The sequence below is a fragment of the Drosophila persimilis genome, unplaced genomic scaffold (assembly GCF_003286085.1).
Source record: "Drosophila persimilis strain 14011-0111.01,24,50 unplaced genomic scaffold, DperRS2 tig00000002-arrow-pilon, whole genome shotgun sequence".
Lineage (NCBI taxonomy): Eukaryota > Metazoa > Arthropoda > Insecta > Diptera > Drosophilidae > Drosophila > Drosophila persimilis.
Genome location: NW_020825289.1, coordinates 6641403 through 6662546, shown reverse-complemented (window position 1 = coordinate 6662546; position 21144 = coordinate 6641403). Strand labels below are relative to the sequence as shown.

Below are 21144 nucleotides of genomic sequence, written 5' to 3'. Positions count from 1 at the left end.
GCCATAACAAACAGAACTAACGAAGAGTTGACTTCTGGCGTCACCTAAAATGCAGCGATTCCCTCAATCTTTCGCTTTCTCTTTCGCTTGTTTTTTGTTTTGCGGGAATAAATACTACTTTTGATTGTGTTTCATTTCGCTATGGGTTTCAGCAAAAGTTCAACAGAATTGTGGCAATCTCTGGTGTACTCTCGATAGAGGAAGTGTAAGGATAGTCCCAGAAATACCATCCAAAAGTAAGTCTTTTCATTAAATATCGAGTGAGACTTTGAAACAAAATTTTATATTTCAGTGTATTTCATGCTTCGATCTTCTGGTTTTCCCTCATTCATTGTCCCTCTATTCCATCTTTAGCAGCTACTTTCCCCTTTGGTAGTGTTTTTTTTTTTGCTGATGATAATTTTTTCTCTTGTTGATTTCATGGGCTACCTTTTATCCGGTCTCCGTCCGTTTGGCAGCTCTTTTTTGTATGGTCTGCTGTATGGTCGGTGGCCTACAGATTGAGCGCTTAATTTGTTAAGCTCGAAAAGTAGAAACACAAACAAATCAGAATATCTCTGACCAAAAGTCAAGGTGTGTTTGCCTTTGCCCGCCCACCCCACACCCCACACCGCCCCCCATGAAGGCTCCAGCAGATGTACACACACACACTCGTGGATGTGTGGGGGCGAGTGTGTTTCTGTGTATGTTTTGGGGTTTCGAGGGCTTTGCGGGTGCCCAAGTGCCCAAGTGGTTGCTGCATCTGTCTATCAGAGGCGCTGCTTCAATCAAACGACTGTGGAGGGGGGAAAAGGACCGATGGTGTACCTCCATGTAGCAATGAAATTTGTGTGTGGCTGACATCGGAGCACGCTGTTTGTTCGTTACGTTTTTAGCCATTTCGAATCCTTTTTGGCCTTGGCCGAACATCCGACGGGCTCTTGGCCTTTTCCCTGCCTTTTAGTTGCTCTATTTTTGGCTTTTGATGTGCAGGAAGCTCATCATCAAAGCACCCCGTGATAATTGTGCATGTATAGGTGCGCCTCTCCCCTCTCTGCCCCTGTCTGTGTGTGTGTGTGTGTGTGTCTTTTTTTCTCCCATTTATGCCACCTGCATGTCGCATTTTTTCCTGCTATTCCTTTTTTTCCCCTCTTTTGCTGTTTGCACTTGACTTTTTCTGTGGGTGCCTGTGGGTGTGTGTGTGTTGTGTCTTCCATTGCCTTTTGGCAGTGACTGTATTCCTCTCCACCATCCCCATGTTGTTCTGCTGTTTACAGTTGACAAATATTGACCCGCATTGATTGTCGTTTTTCCGCTTTTAAATTACTGCCTGAATAACCAGCGCCTATGATGAGAGGATCAGGGAGTGGAATTCCTCAAGGTTTTCACTTTCTCCAGAGCCCAATGGAGAGGGGGGAGCTACGACAAGTAGCCTGCATATGAATCGCATAACCAAGCGGCTCTTCATGAACACACTCTCAAAATACTACTTTCCAGCCTTTGAAGGACCCAAACCCCTGGCTGAAAAGCCTTGCCAATCACCGACTGCTCTTGGCCTCCATTGCCTCGTTTAACGGCCAGTCATGACTGGCAGTCGCAAATGGTGCCACAATATTTAGCCATTTTTATGTGCGACTACAATTTCTGTTGATTTTATATTTGGCGTCATCGTTAAAATGGCTTTTATTATTTCCGTTTTCGGGGCAGTGTTATTAATGTTCTTGTTCTGCTTTTGACTTTACTTCCGATCCACACACACAGACACACACACACACACACACACCAGACATACTCGTACATGTGGCAACAATTTATATTTTTCAATTAAGCAGCAAAAATTGTACGCTTTGTTTCGCACAACTGCAATAAATTTCCACTACCCCCCGGTTCAGCGCCACCCCCTTTGGTGGCTTCCGGTTTCAGTTCATTTGGCCGCATATTCGGCGGCGAGGTATTCCGATACTGCTGCCACCCGCTCCTCCGTTATGGTTCAATTTCGTTGCACATGCGTGTAATTGATGGCCAGCCTTCGGGCAGGACATGCCTTGCAGGTTGCTTCAGCATTTATGTAGCTGTCGATTGGCTTTTCGATGGCCCGATTAGATATGGGATCTCCCCAGGCAGGGGCCTAAATAAGCAGAGATATCTGTGGAAGGGCTTCATTTACACTGGATGTAGGGGCAAAAGCAAAGGTGTGCTTATTGATTAAGCCCCAAAATACACATTTAATGAATCCAGAATCAACCCCCTTGGATATGCAAACAGATCCCCTTCCTCAGATCGTATCCCAGCCCCCAACACACATGCCTCGAACAGCTCCCCCTCGTTGGACGCCGACAAAGAGCTCGTTTAGCACAACGTTCCGTTCCGCTTGCCCATTTGGCACAATCAGCAAACGGTTTAGCTGTAAAACTAATTGCATTACATCAATTTTTCTGTTAAAAGTCAATAACCAATCAACAGAGCCCCAAAGCCGGGCAGGGATACGACCCTTGGCTGGCCAACGGAATGAAGCGCGGGTCAAAGTTTGAAAACGTGCAGTTAAATGCACACAGACACGCACACACGCACACATCATACGAGAGCGAGAGAGAGGGAGAGGGAGAGACGGCGGTCAATTTAATGGCAGCATTGTGGGGGCATTGAGGGGCATTGGATGTGGCGCTGTGGCGACGAAATAATGACAGGAGTAATCACATTAGCCCCCCTCCCACGCCCAACAAAATACTTGTACACCAGAAACAGGGCTGCCAGGGTTGCCAAAAGATTCGATTAAAAATCGAGCCGATTTGGAGATTATCCTTAGCCAAACAGGCTTACCAACACTCGCAATGATTGATAAAATGATGGAGCAATCGATGAGTGAAGAGCCAGCCCTGGAAATGACTGCAACCCTGCCCCTTCCCAAAAAAATACGCTGCCCCAATGACGTGTTCATGCACACACACACACACACACACACACAAACAGAACTTCTGATGGCGGAGGTGGCGCCAAATGCTGACAGGGCACACAGAGATAGACAGAGAAAGAGAGAAAGAGGATGATGGGGAGAGGGAGAGGGAGAGAGACAGATTGACCAGAGACGACGAACGGAACGTTAAATCGTTAATTGATTACGGGACAACATTGATTGTTGTTGTGTTTGTTGTTGTTGATTTTTGCCTCCCTCTCACTCACTCTATTTCCCCCCTTAGATCTGGTAGCCATCCGTCCCTGGACCTGGACTCCTTCCAGAGGAATGGCAGCGCTCTAATGAGTACGAGAAGCAAGTACGGATTACAAGGCATCTCTGAATGATACCAGAATATGGCCTGCAGCAGGAGCAGCAGCAGCAGCAACTGGCATTTTAAAACTAATTGTTAAGCAAGCAGTCATCCCGTGTCCGCCTGCCGAACTCCCAAACGCTGGCGAGCCGATCCATCCATCTATGGCGGCAGAGGAGCATCCATGTCACGTACGCACAAACCGCAAATACAGACAATCTGGTCGAAATATAACCAGCAGAAGGGAAGGAGGAGCGAAAGGCTAAATGTACCAGAGACGGAGTGGGAGAGGGGAAACGAGTGCCGGCTGAAGGAGTGAAGAAAACAGCCAAAGGCAGCAGCAGCAGCAGCAACTTTGAAATAGAGAAGAGCTCTAGAGTTCTGGGTCCCTGAGTTCTGTAACCGATATTGCAGTTAAGGCGGTAACGAGTCTGCAACCGAATAGAACCGCAAAAAGGACAAAAGAGGGCACCTATAAGGGACAATCCAACATGGATATACCCAGCGATTGGGCAGCATCTCTAGGAGTGGTAGAATTGGAGTAGGAATTTCATGGAACAGCGATGATGGAAGGCCACATCAATGTGCTTACCCTTGTCCTTCTACAAGAATGCAGGGTACCAAAAAGAATGGATGGACTACTCGTACTGCTGCCACTCAAAATTCAGGCCACCCCCAGCCCACTAAAAAAGCAAAGAAATGGCCAAAGGGCTCGGTGCTGGGCCAAGCATGAAAACAAAATACGGTAGAAGGTAGGAGGGAGTGCCCGAACATGGTATCGTCTCCTGACAAGCATTTTAAGCAGCAATTATTTACTTTTACTTGATGCCAAATGACAACAACAACAGCAGCAGCAGCAGCAGCAGATGGAAAACGAGTTGGCTGAAAAGCTGGAAGGGCATGGAGTTGGAATAACAAGGGCATCTGTTGTGCATGGAGCCGGCAGCAGCATGGAATTCAATTTAACTATTTTGCAAAATTCATTACAGAATCCATTCGTAGCATAAATTGCCAGCAGTATGAGTCCTTACCAGCCGTAAGGAGGAGCAGGAGTGGGAGCAGGCGTGGGAGCAGGAGTGGGAGAAATCTGAAATCTAAAGAAAAGACCCCGAAACACGAAACCTGAGCAACATTGTCTAAGTTACTAATTGATGAACTCTGTTGCACTGCCACACGCTCTGTGTGTGTGTGTGTGTGTGTGTGTGTGTGTGTGTGTGGCATGGATGTAGAACACGTGTACGACACAACTTCGTGGAGCCAAAAACTAAAACCAGGCGAAGCAGAAAGCAGAAAGGAAGCCAGCCACCACGTTGCGCTTGTTATTTTAATTTCCGCCTAAAAGTATGCAACAAATTGAAAGGATTACACAAAACTTTATGCCACACGCTGCAGCAGCAGCAGCAGCAGCAGGAGCCCCAGTCAGCGGCAAGACAAATGCGACAATTTAAGCGCGCGGCAGCGCCAGCGGCAGCGACAACAGCAACAAAAACATGCCATAAAATTAATGTCAAGCAAAATGGAGAAACAGCAAACAGTTGCATGCCACCAGCTGAGGCAACGTGTTCCCATTCGCCGCCTCTGCCGTTGCCTCTGCGGCATCAGCGCCAGCCAAAAAATTGCACCAAAATGATGTGGGTGGGGCACGGATCGGCTTGGCTTGACTCCGTCTCTATGTGGGCGTTGCAAGTGCAACTACTTTTGTTGCACATTCAGCAACAGTGACAGTGACAGCAATTTGCTTCTTTCCAAAATAAACTTGGCAACGCTTATATGGCCGCATTTTGTGGCAAATAAACCGGCGGCAAGCGCCACTGCCAGCCATAAAAACTATGTCGATGTCGACAAATTATGCTACAGAGAGCTCCAGAGCTGCAGAGCTCCAGAGATGCAGAACTGCAGAGCACTGAATAAAATCATTCATGTTGCATGCCGCATGTGGCCGCCTCCATGGCTGGCATTTAACACGGAGACAGAGTGACTTTTCAGGCGCCACAGCGAGAGAGAGGGAGAGTCCTCGCCCATCTTCTCCTCAATGGGACAGAGGGAGATCCAAATCAATGAGGATTTTGCGTCTTCACCCCCCGCACACTTGCCACTGCACCACCACTCCATGCCGCACTAATGAGTGCATATTGTGCGTGTTGCCATAGAGGAATTTGCCCTCTTGCTGATTTTCCACATTGTAGCGGCACGGCACGCTCTATAGGTAAAACCTAAGGATGGTAGGGCTTTGGAGGGGGGAATCCAACGCAAGTGGGGCGGCGGATAAATCCCAGAGTATCTCTCGACCACTCGGTCAAAGGTTCGAGCAATGCCACGCTTCCATGAAAGATAATAGTATTCCACAAATCAAGTATTTTTAGTTGGAAAAACGATAACCTTTTGATCCCAAAACATTGACTGTTCTTTTCTGGGTATTCCTCCGAGTATTTCCAGGTTCTTGTCTTCTTTTCTGTTGAAAGAAAACTAGGGGAGTACTCTGAGAAGGCTGTCCACTCTTTCAGCCCTTCAGACCATCCTCAACCATCCAGCTTCGACGTATACCTCCTGGATCCAATACCCAGTGGAAAAACACTCAAAACTACAAAGAAAAACTATAATTAAAATACATTTCGATTAGATCTATAGATTCTGCGGCCCCCAGTTGATGATTTCGAACAATATTTGAAGTATCTCATCGACATTGATGTGCTTTTCGTGCAGTTTTTTCAGTGGCGCTTGCAGGTCCGCTGAATTCTGAAATGCAAAGAATTTAGTCTTTCGTTGGTCTTCGAAGGAAACACCTTTCTGAAGTCATACCCTTGCTCTGTCCACCAGAATCTTGAACTGCTTGTCCCTCAGGGCCTTGTAGAACTTGGCAAAGTCCCCGCCCTGCCGCACCTTCTGCGACATCAGGGCATAGACCTTGGCCCGCGGCAGGGTTTGGACCGCTTCGCGTAGGAATGTGGTAAGATCGCGGTGTAGCATCATCTCTACGGGCACAGTGCGCGACAGCTGATAGGCCCGCAGTCGCTGGGGGAGGCTGTCCACGAGGCTGGTCACATCGTAGCCCGATCCGTACTCGTTGAGGTAATCGATGAGGGCTGCCACATCGGGCGCGGCACGCACCGACTGCCAGGTCTCCAGGAACTCGTCGCTGCGCACAAAACCCACTGCCTGGCGGAATCTCGGATCGAAGATATAGTATCTGGCGGCTATGTAGCCGATGCGTCGACGCGGCGCAATCGCCACGAAATCCCTCAGATCTCCGCGTAAATCCGCCAAAGTCGGGGCGCAACTGAAGACTACAGCCAGCAAAAATACAGCTATCGGAGCGTGGCCAAGGCAAGCCATTGTCGGGTACTTGAAGATTGACTTTGAAGCCGTCTCTGGCCGCCTGAGGCTTTTATACAGTGCCGCGTCTGGCTTTCAGTGCGGGCGGAAAGCAGGGCAGGTGCTAATTGATGGCCGAATGATCGAAAACTATTACTTTTGCTTTCACCAATGCGTTGGGAACAGTCTAGCTGCTGTTCCCAGTATTCCGCAAGGGGCAACGGGTATAAATCAAGTGATACATTCTTTTGTCTGGCCCCAAAAGCTGACTGTAATTGCTCCCCATTTGTGCATTAAAAACAATGATTGATTCCATCTCCCACATGCTCTGGTGTCTGGCCCCAAAAATTAGAATTCTATTGCGTGATTTATGGAGTCTGAAGTAATTTACGAGTCGCCAGAGAATGCCTGACTCACCCCCAAAGAGGCAGGCCCCTATCTTGGGGGCTGTGACCTCCCCTGACCCACAAAACATTCGATTAAATTTCGTGGCCCATCTTAAAACTTAATCTCGGGTTTTTCAGTTCAAATATAAGCAAATCTCTGGTGCAAAAAAAACCATTGAGGAGAACAGAGGCTGGAGGCATCCAGCATTAACTTTTGTTTGCTTCGAGGCTGAAGAACGCGGCGATGATGGCTCTGGTATCGCTGGTGGCTTGGCTGCTCCTTGGAGGATGTGGCAGCGTCTACGGACAGCTCCTCGAAGAGGACTGCGGTGTCGCGAGCGTTATGCAGGCCATGGTGGCCGGCGGCGAGGATGCAGCACTGGGAACCACTCCGTGGATGGCGCACCTGTACGCAAATGGACAATTCGTATGCGGCGGATCGCTCATCAATCACCGCTTCGTGCTCACCGCCGCGCACTGCATTCAACCGGACTCGGTTGTACCCATGTAGGTATTCCCCAGAGACACTGCCAAGATACATTCTGAACATTCTGTCGCCTGCAGAGGCGTGCGGTTGGGGGAGTACGATACCAGGACGGTGGAGGATTGCAGGCAGGGAGAGTGTGCCCCACCGCCCACGGATCACGCCGTCGTAAACGTCTACAGGCATGCCTTTTATACGTCGGTGGAATACTACGATATTGCTCTCCTGAAAATGCAACAGAGTGTGGCCTACACAGGTGGGAGTCCCCCTTAACTCTAGTTGGTTCCCTATACCGAAACCCCTCTCTCTTTGTTCAGCCAACATCCGACCCATCTGCATTCTGCTGGACACGACAGTGCAGCAACGGATAGACAGCCTTCGGGAGTACACTCTCACCGGATGGGGCCTGATGTGGGGCGGACAGCGGGCCTCCGTGCTGCAGACCGTAAACTTGACCCAAATCGATCGATACACCTGCGCCCGGCACGGCTACCGCATCGATCACACGCACATCTGTGCCGGGGATTTCCGAAGACATGCCTGCGTCGGGGACTCTGGTGGCCCGCTGGGCGCCACCGTGCTGTACGATGGGCAGCCCCGTTACATTCAATTCGGGATCGTGAGCTTCGGCAGGAAGCCCTGCAATGGCGTGAGTGTCTTCACGAATGTCCTGGCCTACACGCCGTTGATACAAAGGGTTCTGCAGGCGACCCAGTCCTAAAGAAATCCATAGAAATATACAAGTAATGAGCAAATGAGCAAAATAAATCCCTTAAACAAGAGCTTACTCTTTACCCAAACGTCTGGGCAGCATTAGCTTTGGGGTTTTCAGCCACAAAACAGAAATTAATCTGAAAATGGAGCATAGCATAAGAGCTAATTCCAAGAGAGTGACCTCTTGACCTCATCATCGTTCATTTAAAAGCAGATTGCTGGAGTCTCCTTTCGATAGCCGCGCGATGAAGCCCGGAGCATGCCCCCTCATTGGTTCGCAGGGAAGGTTCCAACTTCTAGAAACTCGCTGCACATTGACCTTCGGACTGTGGGTGGGATGGCTGGCATATCTGCAAAGAAATGAGAGATTTATAGGCGACGGAGATCACTCATCGCCTATCGCTTGAGTTTCTAATGCCATTTCATTGATTGTTTCATTCATTTACTAAATATTGGACTCACACAGAGATAACATATGCTTGTATCGCATTTATTCTGCCTACAGAAAGGCGAGACAGGGCGCATAAGATGCCAGGACACAGAAAACCAGGGCACTGCCGGCCATTTGAAGACCATTTCGTCGGGTTTTCTTAAGATCCGGAGTAAGGGCTCGCGCACACTGTAGCTGAAAGCGGAGCTGAAAGCGGAGCTGAAAGCGGAGCTGATAGCTTATTTTTCAGCTCTAAAAAAACAAACACACTGCACCGGTGCAAGTGCGCACATTGCAGACTGAGCTGAGCTGAAAGCTGAAAAAGCTCGCTGAAATCAGCTCAGCTTAGTTTGATCGATCAAGCATGTTTGTTTTTTCAGCAAGCTGATTGCTGATTTTGTTCAAGTGTATTGGTTCATAAGTGATCGAAAATGGGCTGCAAAACATTTTTAAGCGAAATTACGGTTAACCCAGCGCTGGGGTAAGCGGGACTATTAAAAATATTTGAACAATAGTTTTATTTCTATAATTTCTGGAAGGCGATAAATTGGGCAAAAAAGTTTTATTATTTACCATTACCAATGTAATGTAAAAATGTAATAATAATTCGTAAAATAAAAGTAATACGAATAAAAACTCAACGGAAATATGGTTAAAATACACGTAATTTAAAAATAAAACCAAGAGAACTTCCGTCTGGCTACTGTACGTGCTGTGAAGTAATAATTCATTAACAATATAATAATAATAATTATAATGATATCTATTGATGCCACTTAAGTAGATGGGCAAAGGGAGGCAGGGGCTTTCAGCTTTCAGCAATCAGATCAGCCGACAATGTACGCACCTGCAAGCTGATTCTGCCTGAGAAAAGCTCTCAGATCAGCTGAGCTTTCAGCTTTGATTTCAGCTCCGCTTTCAGCTCCGCTTTCAGCTACAGTGTGCGCGAGCCCTAAATGTGGTACAACAAATGACAATCTCTGTCCTATAACCCATCTTTATGGCAGGCCAGACTACACCGTTCTGTGTGCGGCATTGAACAGTTTTCAGAGGCAGGATGGGGCCTGGACTTACCTACACCTGCCTGACAGACTTTGCCTTTGAGGCTGTGATCTGTGCAGAAGATCGCGTGTGAAGGCCAGTCTGGGGATGGTACCCCTAGAGTGCACTACGACCTTCAGCTTGGGATTGTTAGCCATGGGGCAAGCCCTTGCTAGGGCGTGGATCGTGGATAGAAGGGAAATTCCCACTCCATTTTCTATTTCTATAAATGCTTATGTTAACAAAATCCTCTGGAAAGACGGCTATATATTTGCCTGTACAATCGGCAATGTTCCGGGGCTAGATCTTTCACTCCTTCCCCACGAAACGGCCCTTCGAGACGGAAATGGAAACGAAAGCGTTAGATGTCTGTGGGTGGCTGTGTGTGTGTGTGTGCGCCCAAAGATAGGCCGCCCACACAGGCCATTTGGTCCAGGAGCTGCCGCACGACGGCCCGGCCACATATGATGCTGAATTGCTGCGGTTACCCGGGACATTTCCAGGCCCATTGCCAGGACCATTGGTAGCCGTGCGTAATAAGCTGCAAATACCATTTTTTGCCTACCTTTTTGGCCCCATTGTGCCCCCCCCATCCGCACGGACAATGTCGTTTGAAGTTTGTTTATGATTTTCGGATGTGGAAGGCACACCAGAGCTCTGACCGAAATGTTGCATACCCTAGAGGAGCGCGCAGTTGCTTGGATGGTGATATTCCAGGGGATTCTAAGGGCTGGATCGAGGCTTTCTATAGATGGCAGAGGGAGACAAGCCCGGGTCTTCTCTCTGGTCCAGGGTATCGAAAAACTGTTGGCTAGCGCTTAGATTTAGGCTTTCCGCTGCTATTGTTGTTGTTTCGAGGTTTCGTTGCGTATTAGCAGAGATTTATGCATTTAGGAAATTAAACATCCTGCAAAAGCGCGGGCATTTTTAAAGGTTGCTCTTAAAGGTGTGTGGTTGGAAGGGGGAGGGGGGGTGGGGTGTGGTGGCTGCCAGGCGTCGCTGTCATTAATTTGAAATCATGCGTAAAATCGCGTAATGTCGCCAGGACACCAGAACCCCATCGACATCCTTCTGGGGCATACAGGCATCCTTCGCACAAAAAACGTTGTGTGGCGCCTACTTATTGCACGCTTGTGCCCGTGTATGTGTGTTGTATCTGTATCTGTGTGTTGGCTGTTTTTTACGCGTCTCTCTCTCTCTCTCACTGGGACTCCTGTCTGCACGGCGGAAATGCGTTCGACCACATCAATCACGCGACATTGACAAATGTGAATATTTTTGTTGAAAATTATATGTGTGGTGCGTGGCGGGCGGCGGTTGGCGGATGGCGGATGGAGGCTGGCGGATGGAATTCTGGCCAACAGGCTTGTATGCAGCCATGGCCCATAGTCGGGGGCCAAGTGGCCAAGTGGCTGTGCAAATTATTGGCTACAATAGTGCTTCAAATTGGGCAATTTATTGCTTTATTGCTTTTACGTGTTTCGTCTGCGGCTGGGTTGCAATTTTTATACACTCCTCCGCTCCTCCACTCCTCCACCCCACCTCCTCCCCTGCACGAGATTCCCTCTGCAATTCACTTTTTCATTATGCAACATGGTGGCAAGTGCACTTGTTGTTGCCCCGCAATCGATAATTGCAAATTTAATCACGGCACAAAGTTTTAAGTGCGGCCATACTTGTGTCCTGTGGAAATTCCTTAATTGCCAGCAATTTTCAATGCAATCGTTGCCGGTTATCGGTTATCGATTGAAATCTATTGCAAGCCTCTAAGTGTCATCGATAGGGAGGACTATGGAATGCGCGGCCATGGAATTAAAGGGACCCGGGAATAGGCCCATGCCAGATCTAATAGGCCCATGAACCAATTAAATCTGTAAAAAAAAATATTTAAAAAAATACAAATGAACGACAATAAATAGCAGTAATTGCTTCCCTGAACAAAATACATGTCTTGGGCATGACAAGGGATATTTTCACCCAAACTTGCACCGAAAATCGGCTCCAGGCTTTGGTCTCTGTCTCCAGCATCGATTTGCAAGCAATCTGTAAGTAAAAAATATTTATAAAAATACAAATAAACGACAATAAATAGCAGTAATTGTGTCCCTGAACAAAATGCATGTCTTGGGCATGAATCGGCTCCAGGCTTTGGTCTCTGTCTCCAGCATCGATTTGCAAGCAATCTGTAAATAAAAAATATTACAAAATATTTAAAAAAATACAAATGAACGACAATAAATAGCAGTAATTGTGTCCCTAAACAAAATGCATGTCTTGGGCATGAATCGGCTCCAGGCTTTAGTCTCTGTCTCCAGCATCGATTTGCAAGCAATCTGCAAATAAAAAATATTAAAGAAATACAAATGAACGACAATAAATAGCAGTATTTGCTTCCCTGAACAAAGTGCATATCTTGGGCATGACAAGGGTTTTTTTCACCCAAACTTGCATCGAAAATCGGCTCCAGGCTTTGGTTTCTGTCTCCAGCCTTGATTTGCAAGCAGCGTGTATTGTTGAGAGCGACTTTTCCGCCTCTACAGAGACTGTATACTTTGTTCTTGCACTTTCAGGCCCTCCCTAAAGGACCAACTCAGCTGCCCAACGCATGGAAGAACACATTAGGCAGCGCAGGACAGCCCAAATTTCAGACGAATGCTGAAACACAAGTTGCCGTTTGTTTCTTCCAATCGTAGTCCATTGGAAATTGCTGTTAGTGGAGCAAAAGTGCTGTCTGTTCAAACTTTGATACTCGCACACAACATACACACACGTCCAAATTGGTGTTCCCATAATTTTTTACAGAGAATATTTTTCCGATTCGTAATCGCAACGTTTTCCAAATTCGCGGAATGTCGCGCTTGCCATTGTTCGCCGGGTTGGGTCGCTCGACACTGGGAGTCCTCCGATTGCGGGGGGCCGTGCCCTGGAGCTTGCGCTACCAGCAGGTGCGCTTCAAGTGCGAGGACATGCGGGGCGTCGTCGTGGGCCTCTACGAGCAGGACAGCGGCAAGCCGAAGCTGACGGAGGGCGGCGATGAGTTCGATCGCCTGGGCCACGGAATGCTGGCCGATCTGGTGCGCGAGTCGGGCCTCAAGGGGGAGCTGGGGAAGGGACGACTGTACCACAACGTCGGCAAGGAGTACAACTGCCTGGCGTTGGTGGGGCTGGGCAGAGAGGGGGCCGGCTACAACCACGAGGAGGTCATCGACGAGGGCATGGAGAATGTGCGCGTGTGCACGGCCGTCGGCGCCCGGGCCCTGCAGCTCCAGGGCTGCAGCGAGGTCCACGTGGATGCCATGGGCTATGCGGAGCAGGCGGCCGAGGGCGCGGCCCTGGCCGTCTGGCGGTACAACAACAACCGTCGCAAGCGCAATCGCACCCACATCCCGAAGCTGGAGCTGTACCAGTCCTCGGACACGGAGGGCTGGACGCGGGGCCTGTTCAAGGCCGAGTCGCAGAACCTGGCGCGCCGCCTGTGCGACACGCCGGCCAACCAGATGACGCCGTCGATCTTCGCGCAGGCCACCGTCGACGCCCTGTGCCCCTGCGGCGTGACCGTGGAGGTGCGCTCCATTAACTGGATCGAGGAAAAGAACCTCGGCTCCTTCCTGACCATCGCCAAGGGCTCCTGCGAGCCGCCGCTCCTCCTGGAGATCAGCTACTGTGGCACCGCGCCCGAGGACAAGCCCGTGCTGCTGGTCGGCAAGGGCCTGACCTTCCACAGCGGCGGCCTCTGCCTGAAGCCCAAGACGGGCATGGACGAGTACCGCGGCGGCGTGTCCGGCGCCGCCCTGGTGGTGGCCACCATGCGGGCCGCCTCCGCCCTGTCGCTGCCCATCAACCTGTCGGCGGTGCTGCCGCTCTGCGAGAATCTGCCCTCGGGCATGGCCGTGCGACCGGGCGATGTGGTCACTCTGCTCAACGGCCGCACGATGCGCGTCATGGACCCCGATGTCGCCGGGACCGTGATGCTGGCCGATCCCCTGCTCTACGGCCAGGCGGCGTTCAAGCCGCGGCTCGTCGTCGATGCCGGAGCGGTGGCGCGGGGCGTGACCAGCGGACTGGGTGGCTCTGCCACCGGAGTGTGGACCAACAACTCGTTTCTGTGGAAGCAATTCCAGAAGGCCGGCGGCTACACGGGCGACCGTCTGTGGCGCCTCCCCCTGTGGCAGTACTTCAAGGATCTGGTCACGAAATTCGGCACCGTCGACATGTGCAACAAGGGCCGGGGACCGGCATCGTCCTGCCTGGCGGCCGCCGTCCTCCACGAGATGGTGCCATGCAGCGACTGGGTGCATCTCGACACCCACGGCACGGGTATGCTGGCCAAGGACGGGGTGCCCCCGTACCTCCTCAAGAATCGCATGAGCGGCCGGCCCACACGCACTCTCATCCAGTTCCTGTACCAATTGGCCTGCGACTGTCCTTCTGCCTGATGAAGGACCCCCCCGTTTTACCCCAAACGACACCTATTCCCTGAAATTACCTGTTAGTTCTTGGTCTCCTTCAAGAATATACGAGTTTATAGTCCTCTAAGTGCTCGTCCCGAGGCCTAATTAATGCCTCTAGAAGGAATTTCGGTACAGTTGCTAATTGCTGCAAGCAAATAAGGCCACAAGCCGCCAGTATACGTGCCACATCGTGCGTTTGTTGAGGCACATTCTTTATTTATGCGCACATGTTTTGCATAGGTAATGGCCTTCTGCCCAAGGACACCGTTGAGTCCTCAAAAGAGCTAGTGATGTGCACGTGACAAGGGATTTTTCTGGCTGTTTTGTATGCCAAAAATCCTCGCCTTATTCTCCAGATATAATCGGTTTACTATATCTTCCATCGCCAGTGGCAGCCGCAAATAAAAATCCCAGAAAAACGAAGTAAAAGCGACCGCTTTTTAATGAATTTTCCAGAATGTTTTTGGGTTTCAGCGAATTGATTTAATTTTCTTTTCTGTTTTCTGTTTTATGTGTTTCGTGTTTTCGCCCCCCGCCCCACAGCCTCAACAGTCCCTGCCTTCGAGTCCCTGCCTTCGAGTCCCTGCCTTCGACTCTCGAGTCTCAGTTTCGCTTTCTCTTGTTTGTTGCTTAATTGGAAGGAAATTAAAAAATAAACAAGCAGCGCTAAAAGTAAATACTACACGTTGCCGATTACCTGGACAGCAAACCCACCCCGCCACCCCCCACCCCGCACCAACCCTCCACCGCCCCAAAAGCCTGTCCAGCGAAAGGCCCAACGGCTGTTTGGAATTTAATTTTCATTTCGCTCTTCCGACAGACGGCCGTTAATTTTATCTTCTTTCCAACTGTGGAAATAGATTTTCAGTTTGTTTGTTATTTTAGGACCTGCTTTCGAGGGAAACTCTGCTTTTGCTTTTCTTAAACGTTGCCTTTTCCGCCGAAGGTTGAGCAAAGAAACGAGGCGTTTTCCAGTGTTGGTTTATGGCGAGAAAGCCCTGAATTTCAAGCAATTTCTAAGGGAAAAAATCTACAGAATTTAGATTGTCAAAGAAAAGCAACGATAACGATAACGATAGACTTTTCATTGCCTGAAATTCTACGTGTAGCTAGAAGATGCCCCTCAGTGTCTGTGCCCATCGATGGGCAATAATTGGCGGTAGTACGAGTGGCAGCAGAGGTTTGATAATTGAAGCGAATGCTCCACAACAAATGAGGGGATATGAGGAGAGGCATGGCGGCGTCGTACAGGGGACCCCAGCAAAAAACCCAAATTGAAATTCAAGGCAACAGTTGGCACAGAGGAGAGAGCCATCTCCTAAGCAAACAGAATTTTGCGGCCACTGGAAGGAATAACAAAGCCTGAATCCGTATCCGTATCCGAATCCGAATCCGAATCCTAGGAGAACGAGCATTGGATTTTGCGTGCAAAGTGTCTCCACCGAATGCGCGTGTGTGTGTCCAGGGGAGGGGGACTCCTCCTTTGGCTCCTCCTTTGGCATAACTAATAAGACACTTATTATGCCGCAGGGCGCCGCGTGGTCTATGGGTAACGTTATACCGAAACTTAACGATATCACGTACATACGTTAACTAACGCTAACTACGTCGTTAAGTGTGTGTGTGTGTGTGTGTGTGTGTCTCGTGTTTGTGTTTGTGGGGACACGCGCCGAGACCAGGCAAATGGAGGAGCTCTGGAGCCAGGGACTTCCCGGGACTCGAGTAATCAAGCTCTGGGGCTCCCACTCGCGCTGTTGCTTCCATGCTGTGAAAATTTACATTTTCACTGTCCGCGGTGTGCCCTGGAGGTCCTTCTAGGATGATCACGTCGGCCCCGAACACGAGGCTTCGTTAAATGCCGCTAATTAGGCCGACTCCTGGCCGTTGGGCTGGCTATTAAAAGCCAAGCCAAAGCCGATAAAGCCAGACCCACACATGGCCATAAAAAACAACCAAAGAAAAGTCGTATTTGCTTTGAGTTTTCAGCGGCGCGGCGGGGGGACATTTTAATTATGTTTGGGTCAATGCCAGGGCGGGCACTTGCCAAAAAGAATCTATTGCCAGCGACAGTATCTGTATCTCTATCTTGGAGGGGTATGGGGGGGGGGGGGGGAGAAAACAATAAACATAAGCGCAATATTTTATATTTCCGCAACGGGAGGAGCCAGAAGGGAGGAGCACATGAAAACTATCAAAGAAAATTTGAAGCGGAAAAGCAGACTGCTGCCAAATGGCCAATTCGGGATTTCGGGGCTTAAAGCCAGCACTTTGTAGCTCATGAATAATCCTTTCAGGCTTAATCGACTCCGCGTCCGAGGGGCCCGAAATCAGTTTCAAATATTCCAAATAAATATGCAAATTCCGCTGGGCAAAAGGTCCCCCAAAGGATACATTAGACCCTTGGCACGGTGCGTTTTAACAAAATGCTTTTGTCACCTGCGTAATCGATTAAGCGATAAGATGTTTGGTCTGTGTTCTCCACACAATGAAGGGGCTCCACAAAAGGGCCAGGGCCACGGCCTGGGACCGGGACCAGGACAAAAGGACGCTGCGAGGCTTTCAAATTGAATTTATACGGCTGCTAGAGTTTACAAATATATATAAATGCGTACACATAAATAAGAGCCGGATTTTAGGGGAAATATTTACAATGTGCCCCGCTAATGTGCAGTAGCGGGGATTTTCAATATTCGGTGAACAAAAGGAATGTTTTAAGGCCCAAAGCTTATGGGAAACTATCAAACGGGAATTAGGCACGCACCCAAAAAAGCACACGCACACACACACACACACACGAACACACACATACGCATACGCACACACTAATTATGCAAATGTTTTGTGTTTGATTGCGAAAAGCAGGCAGCACTCTTCGGATGGCTACTTTTAAAATCCAAAGACCAAAACAGAGAAACGCTTTAGGTGTGCATTTTTGAGGGTCCCGACTGCCGCTTACCCTCTGCTTGGGGCAGGCAAGTCCTGGGAAAGAGTAGCCCCAATGGGAATATTATTTACACTTCGATTGAAAAATGTGCACCGATAATTATAAGGAGAAAGTGTTTTCACGTACTTTTTAACAAATATTTGTTCTAAAAATATTTCATAAAATATAAATATAATATAATATAATATAATATAATATAATATAATATAATATAATATAATATAATAATATAATATTTTATTTACCTATTTAGATTAAATATATTTTCTACAAAGGTAATTTATTAATGGGTTTCATACTTAAATTAATTAGAATCAGGCACCGTAAATAATGATAATTATTTTATTTTGGAAAAAAAAAAACTTAATGGACTTTTTTGTAAGATTATTATTTTATTATAATTAGGATTGTATTTTATATTTTTGATTATAAAATTTTATCTCTGTTACTGTTAGTGCAGCAGTCACAGAAATGAATTTGACTAATTTATAAAAAATAAAAAAATGGGTGTCGAAGAAATTGGATGAGGATATTATTTGGTTCATTTATCTGTCCTGGTTTTCTAGGGTAGAAAAATAGAATTTACATGAAAATCTTAATTTTTGCCGCCATGATTTTTCAATTTTCGAATTTTTAACGTTTTTCTTCAATGTTAATCTTTATATAACTTATAAGGATTACGGTCCCTGATTCATAACCGCCATTAGTACTGAATTTCCCCAGAAAGTGCAGTTTTCCATTAAATCTAATTAATATCACTTTGTATTTAAAAACTGAATTTTTAATATATATTTTTATATATGGGCGATTCTTTTTCCTATAAAATTGTTCTTTGATTAAACAGTCCTTTGTTATTTAGAAATATATGTATGGCGCTGATATTATTGTACCTTTCAGATTTACATTTTATTTCATTAAAAAATGTAAATTTAAATATTTTAAAAATTAAAAAAGCGAATTTTTAATATACATATTTTTTTATATAGGTGCGTTTTTTTCCTATAAAACTTTTCCTTGATTAAACTAGTCCTTCGTTAATTACAAATATATATGTCGCTAATATTATTGTACTTTTTTCAGATTTACATTTTATTTAATTACAAAATTTAGATTTAAAAAATTAAAAATCGAATTTTTAATATATATTTTTATAGATGGGCGATTCTTTCTCCTACACAATTTTTCGTGTTTCGCCGAAACACCCTCGAACCCTGAAAACCAGTATACCCCCCCCCTGCCACAACTAGAGGGTATAAAAAGCAACAAAAATTTGCATAATTATGCAATCTACGAATGCCACACACGCACAGACGCACACACACACGCAGGAGCACATTTTGTTGGCTAATTCGAAATAGAAAAGTTTTCAGCAGCAACCCAGAAAGAGAGTATCGCATCGCGTATGAAGCAAAATGTTGGGGAAAATTAGCATTTGATGAACAAAGCGAAACGAAACGAAACGAAAGGGAAATGCTGCAGAAAATTTAATAAGAACTAAACATCGAAAAACAAAACATGGTATAAATTGGGGAATAGACTGGATCAGTCTTTGTTCTTCAGTTTCTCGAGGACCTTGGCGATTTCCTGCTTCAAGGCCACCGCACGTTTGGCCAGCAACTTGGCCAGCAGGGCGTGCTTCTCGGCCATGGCCTGGGCGTTGTGATCGCGGAACTGCGATTCGCTGGAGTTGCGCGATCTCTTGGCCAACTTCCTGGCCGCGTCCACGGCCTTGAAGGCCTCGACCAGGGCGCGATTCGCCTGCTTGTGGGCGGAGCGGTAGGCGGCCTCCAGGGTCTCGATGCGGTGGCACTTGAGCTTCTCGGCCTCCTCCTCGGAAATGGTGGCATCGCTGAGCAACGAGGCGGCATCCGTGGCCATGTCGAACACCCGTTTGGCCGCATCGTCTGAGGTTACCTTCTCGACCTCTGCTGCCTGGGGTTTGGGCTGGGTTTTCTTTGATTTTGGCACTATCTCCAGGCGGGGATAAGTGATTGTAGAGTCCTTTAGTCGTTGGGGAGCTGCAGGGGCATCTGCCTCGTTGGCATCTCCAATCTGCGGCGCCTCCTTTGGACTCTGATCGGGGCTGAATATCTCCATGTCCTTCAGGCCCATCTTTAGCCGAGAGCTGGCCCCTTCTGGCAATGGGCTTAGGGAGGCCTTCTCCTGCGGTTTGCACGGATCCTTTGTCCCCTTTTTGTCGGTTTTGCTGGTTTTCTGAACCGGCTCACAGGTGGAAATCGAAACGGCGAAATCGGCCTTGGCTGCATCTTCGAATTGTATCTTTTCCTGTTTCTTTGCCTTTGATTCTGTTTCACATTCGCGCTCCGATTCCTCGACCTCGCATTTCTGGCGCTCCTCGCAGTCCTTCTCCAGGGATTCCTCTTTCTCGCGCTGCCGACAGGAAGCCTCTTCTTTTTTCTGCTCCTTGCATGGAATGTCCTCGTCCTCGTCCTCGTGGGCGTCCTCCTGCCGCCCCTTGGACTTGCGCTTGCATTCCAAAGCCTCGCACTTCTTGCGCTTATCCTCGGGCCAATCGTCCTCCTCTTCGTCCCCTTCGATGCTGAGATTCACATGCTTGGCCTTCACCTCGGGATTCTGCTCGGCTTCCTCGCCCCGGATGATGGTCTGTGTGCAAATGTTAGGCGAGTGCTCCCTCCGATGGTAGTGATCGTCGTCCTCCTCTGCGACCTCCTTCGCCTTGGGCCTGGGCTTGGCCAGTGCGGATCCTTTTGGCGTCTCGGCAGCTTCTTGTGGCTTCGGCTTGGCCGTCTTGGCGGCTCTGGCGGCCGCTGCCGCCTCGTGAACCTGATTCACCATCTGTGAGATCTTTGCCACGGCGATCGTGAGTAGCTGCTGCACCTTTATGGCCAACTCTTTGGCCGTCTCGGCGGCTTTCTCTGTAATTTCCTCAACGGCCTTGGAGGTTTCTTCCTTCTTGGGGGATGCACTTATTTCTGTAGGTTTCTTGGCCTCCGGTGTAGCGCCCTCGGGCTTGGCAGCAGCAGTGGGCGGTGGTGCAGCAGCAGGCGGCTTAGGCGGTGCCTTTGGCGGCTCTTCTGGCTCTTCCGGATGCACGGCCGTCGGGTCCGAGGGTCCCGGCGTCTGCTCCTCGGGTGTGTGCGGCCAGAACGTGGGCTTGTTGATGAAATCGGGGGCCAAGTGGGGCCGCTGCTGGCAGAACTCCTCCATGGTCATGTCCTCGTACGGCATCATGGCCTTGAGGACGTCCAGCTGCTTGTTGAGCTCGCCGATGCGCTTGTCCGACTCCTCCTTGTACTCGCAGATCTCCCGCTGCATCTCCTCCGCCTCCTTGTTGACCTCCTCGAAGTACCGCCGGCTGCTGATCATCACGTGCCGATTCACGAACAGGGTGTCCAGCTTGTCGTACTTCTGCTCGAACTGGCTCACCCAACTTACGAACTCTGGCCGCACATTCTTCCGATAGTACTCCCAGTCGATTTTCGGCATGGAGTCGGGATACTTGTTGACGCGCCTTTCGGGGATTGGGGGTTACACAAGGATGGCCACCTATCGCTGTGTCTGTAGCTCACCTTCTGTACTCTTCGTTGCGCCTCTTGAACATCTGGAACTGTGGCAGCTGGTTGGGCGGCACACGCTGCAGCATGTCCGCCATGTTCATCAGCTGCTGCTTGGGTGCCCTGGTCGGGCCACTGCCACCGCCGTTCTGCTGCCCCCCGGCGCCCTTCGTAATACAGCTGGTTATCTTCTTCCAAAAAACCATCTCTCTGATAAAAAAATATATATATTTTGTTTGGGATATAAATATATATCTGATGTGTGATACTTTTTGAATCGAATGATCGAATAGGGTTCAGGGGGGCAAAATGTAGGGCCAACTGTGTGACCCAGGGGAAAAAGTTCGATTTACAGCCAGTGAAAATTGCATATTCATGCATTTTCAATTAAATCAGAGCTTCAAGGACCAAGGAGCAAGGACCAAGGAGCAGCATCATCATCAAACTGACAATAAAATCGAAAATTAATTCCATGCCACCAGACGCACGAAAGTAAAATGTAATTGCTGGGTTAGGGATCCTTGGAATCGAACGGGGCTCTCCTGCACCCCCCCACCCCCACACCCAGGGTGACTGCCAAGTGACAAACGCAATTTATAAC

General features: G+C 48.6%; 4 protein-coding genes across 4 annotated transcripts; 2 read left to right on the top strand and 2 right to left on the bottom strand.

Moving 5' to 3' along the window:
* Positions 1 to 5862: 5862 nt before the first annotated feature.
* LOC6589935 (protein G12) lies at positions 5863 to 6776 on the bottom strand. The gene is made up of 2 exons (XM_002015927.2): positions 6045 to 6776; positions 5863 to 5981 (listed from the first exon to the last, which is right to left on the bottom strand). The coding sequence occupies exons 1-2, from the start codon at positions 6576 to 6578 to the stop codon at positions 5868 to 5870; spliced, it is 648 nt and encodes a 215-aa protein (XP_002015963.1). The 5' UTR covers positions 6579 to 6776; the 3' UTR covers positions 5863 to 5867.
* A 414-nt stretch (positions 6777 to 7190) lies between these two features.
* Positions 7191 to 8080, top strand: LOC6589934 (serine protease grass). Its single transcript, XM_026987077.1, has 4 exons — positions 7191 to 7370; positions 7455 to 7683; positions 7745 to 7984; positions 8061 to 8080. The coding sequence occupies exons 1-4, from the start codon at positions 7191 to 7193 to the stop codon at positions 8078 to 8080; spliced, it is 669 nt and encodes a 222-aa protein (XP_026842878.1).
* Positions 8081 to 12415: 4335 nt separating this feature from the next.
* Positions 12416 to 14148, top strand: LOC6589933 (cytosol aminopeptidase). The gene has a single exon (XM_002015925.2). It carries the CDS (start codon positions 12462 to 12464, stop codon positions 14046 to 14048), a length of 1587 nt encoding a protein of 528 aa, XP_002015961.2. The 5' UTR covers positions 12416 to 12461; the 3' UTR covers positions 14049 to 14148.
* A 4337-nt stretch (positions 14149 to 18485) lies between these two features.
* LOC6589932 (axoneme-associated protein mst101(2)) lies at positions 18486 to 20767 on the bottom strand. The gene is made up of 2 exons (XM_026987076.1): positions 20559 to 20767; positions 18486 to 20500 (listed from the first exon to the last, which is right to left on the bottom strand). The coding sequence occupies exons 1-2, from the start codon at positions 20747 to 20749 to the stop codon at positions 18550 to 18552; spliced, it is 2142 nt and encodes a 713-aa protein (XP_026842877.1). The 5' UTR covers positions 20750 to 20767; the 3' UTR covers positions 18486 to 18549.
* Between the last annotated feature and the right edge of the window lie 377 nt (positions 20768 to 21144).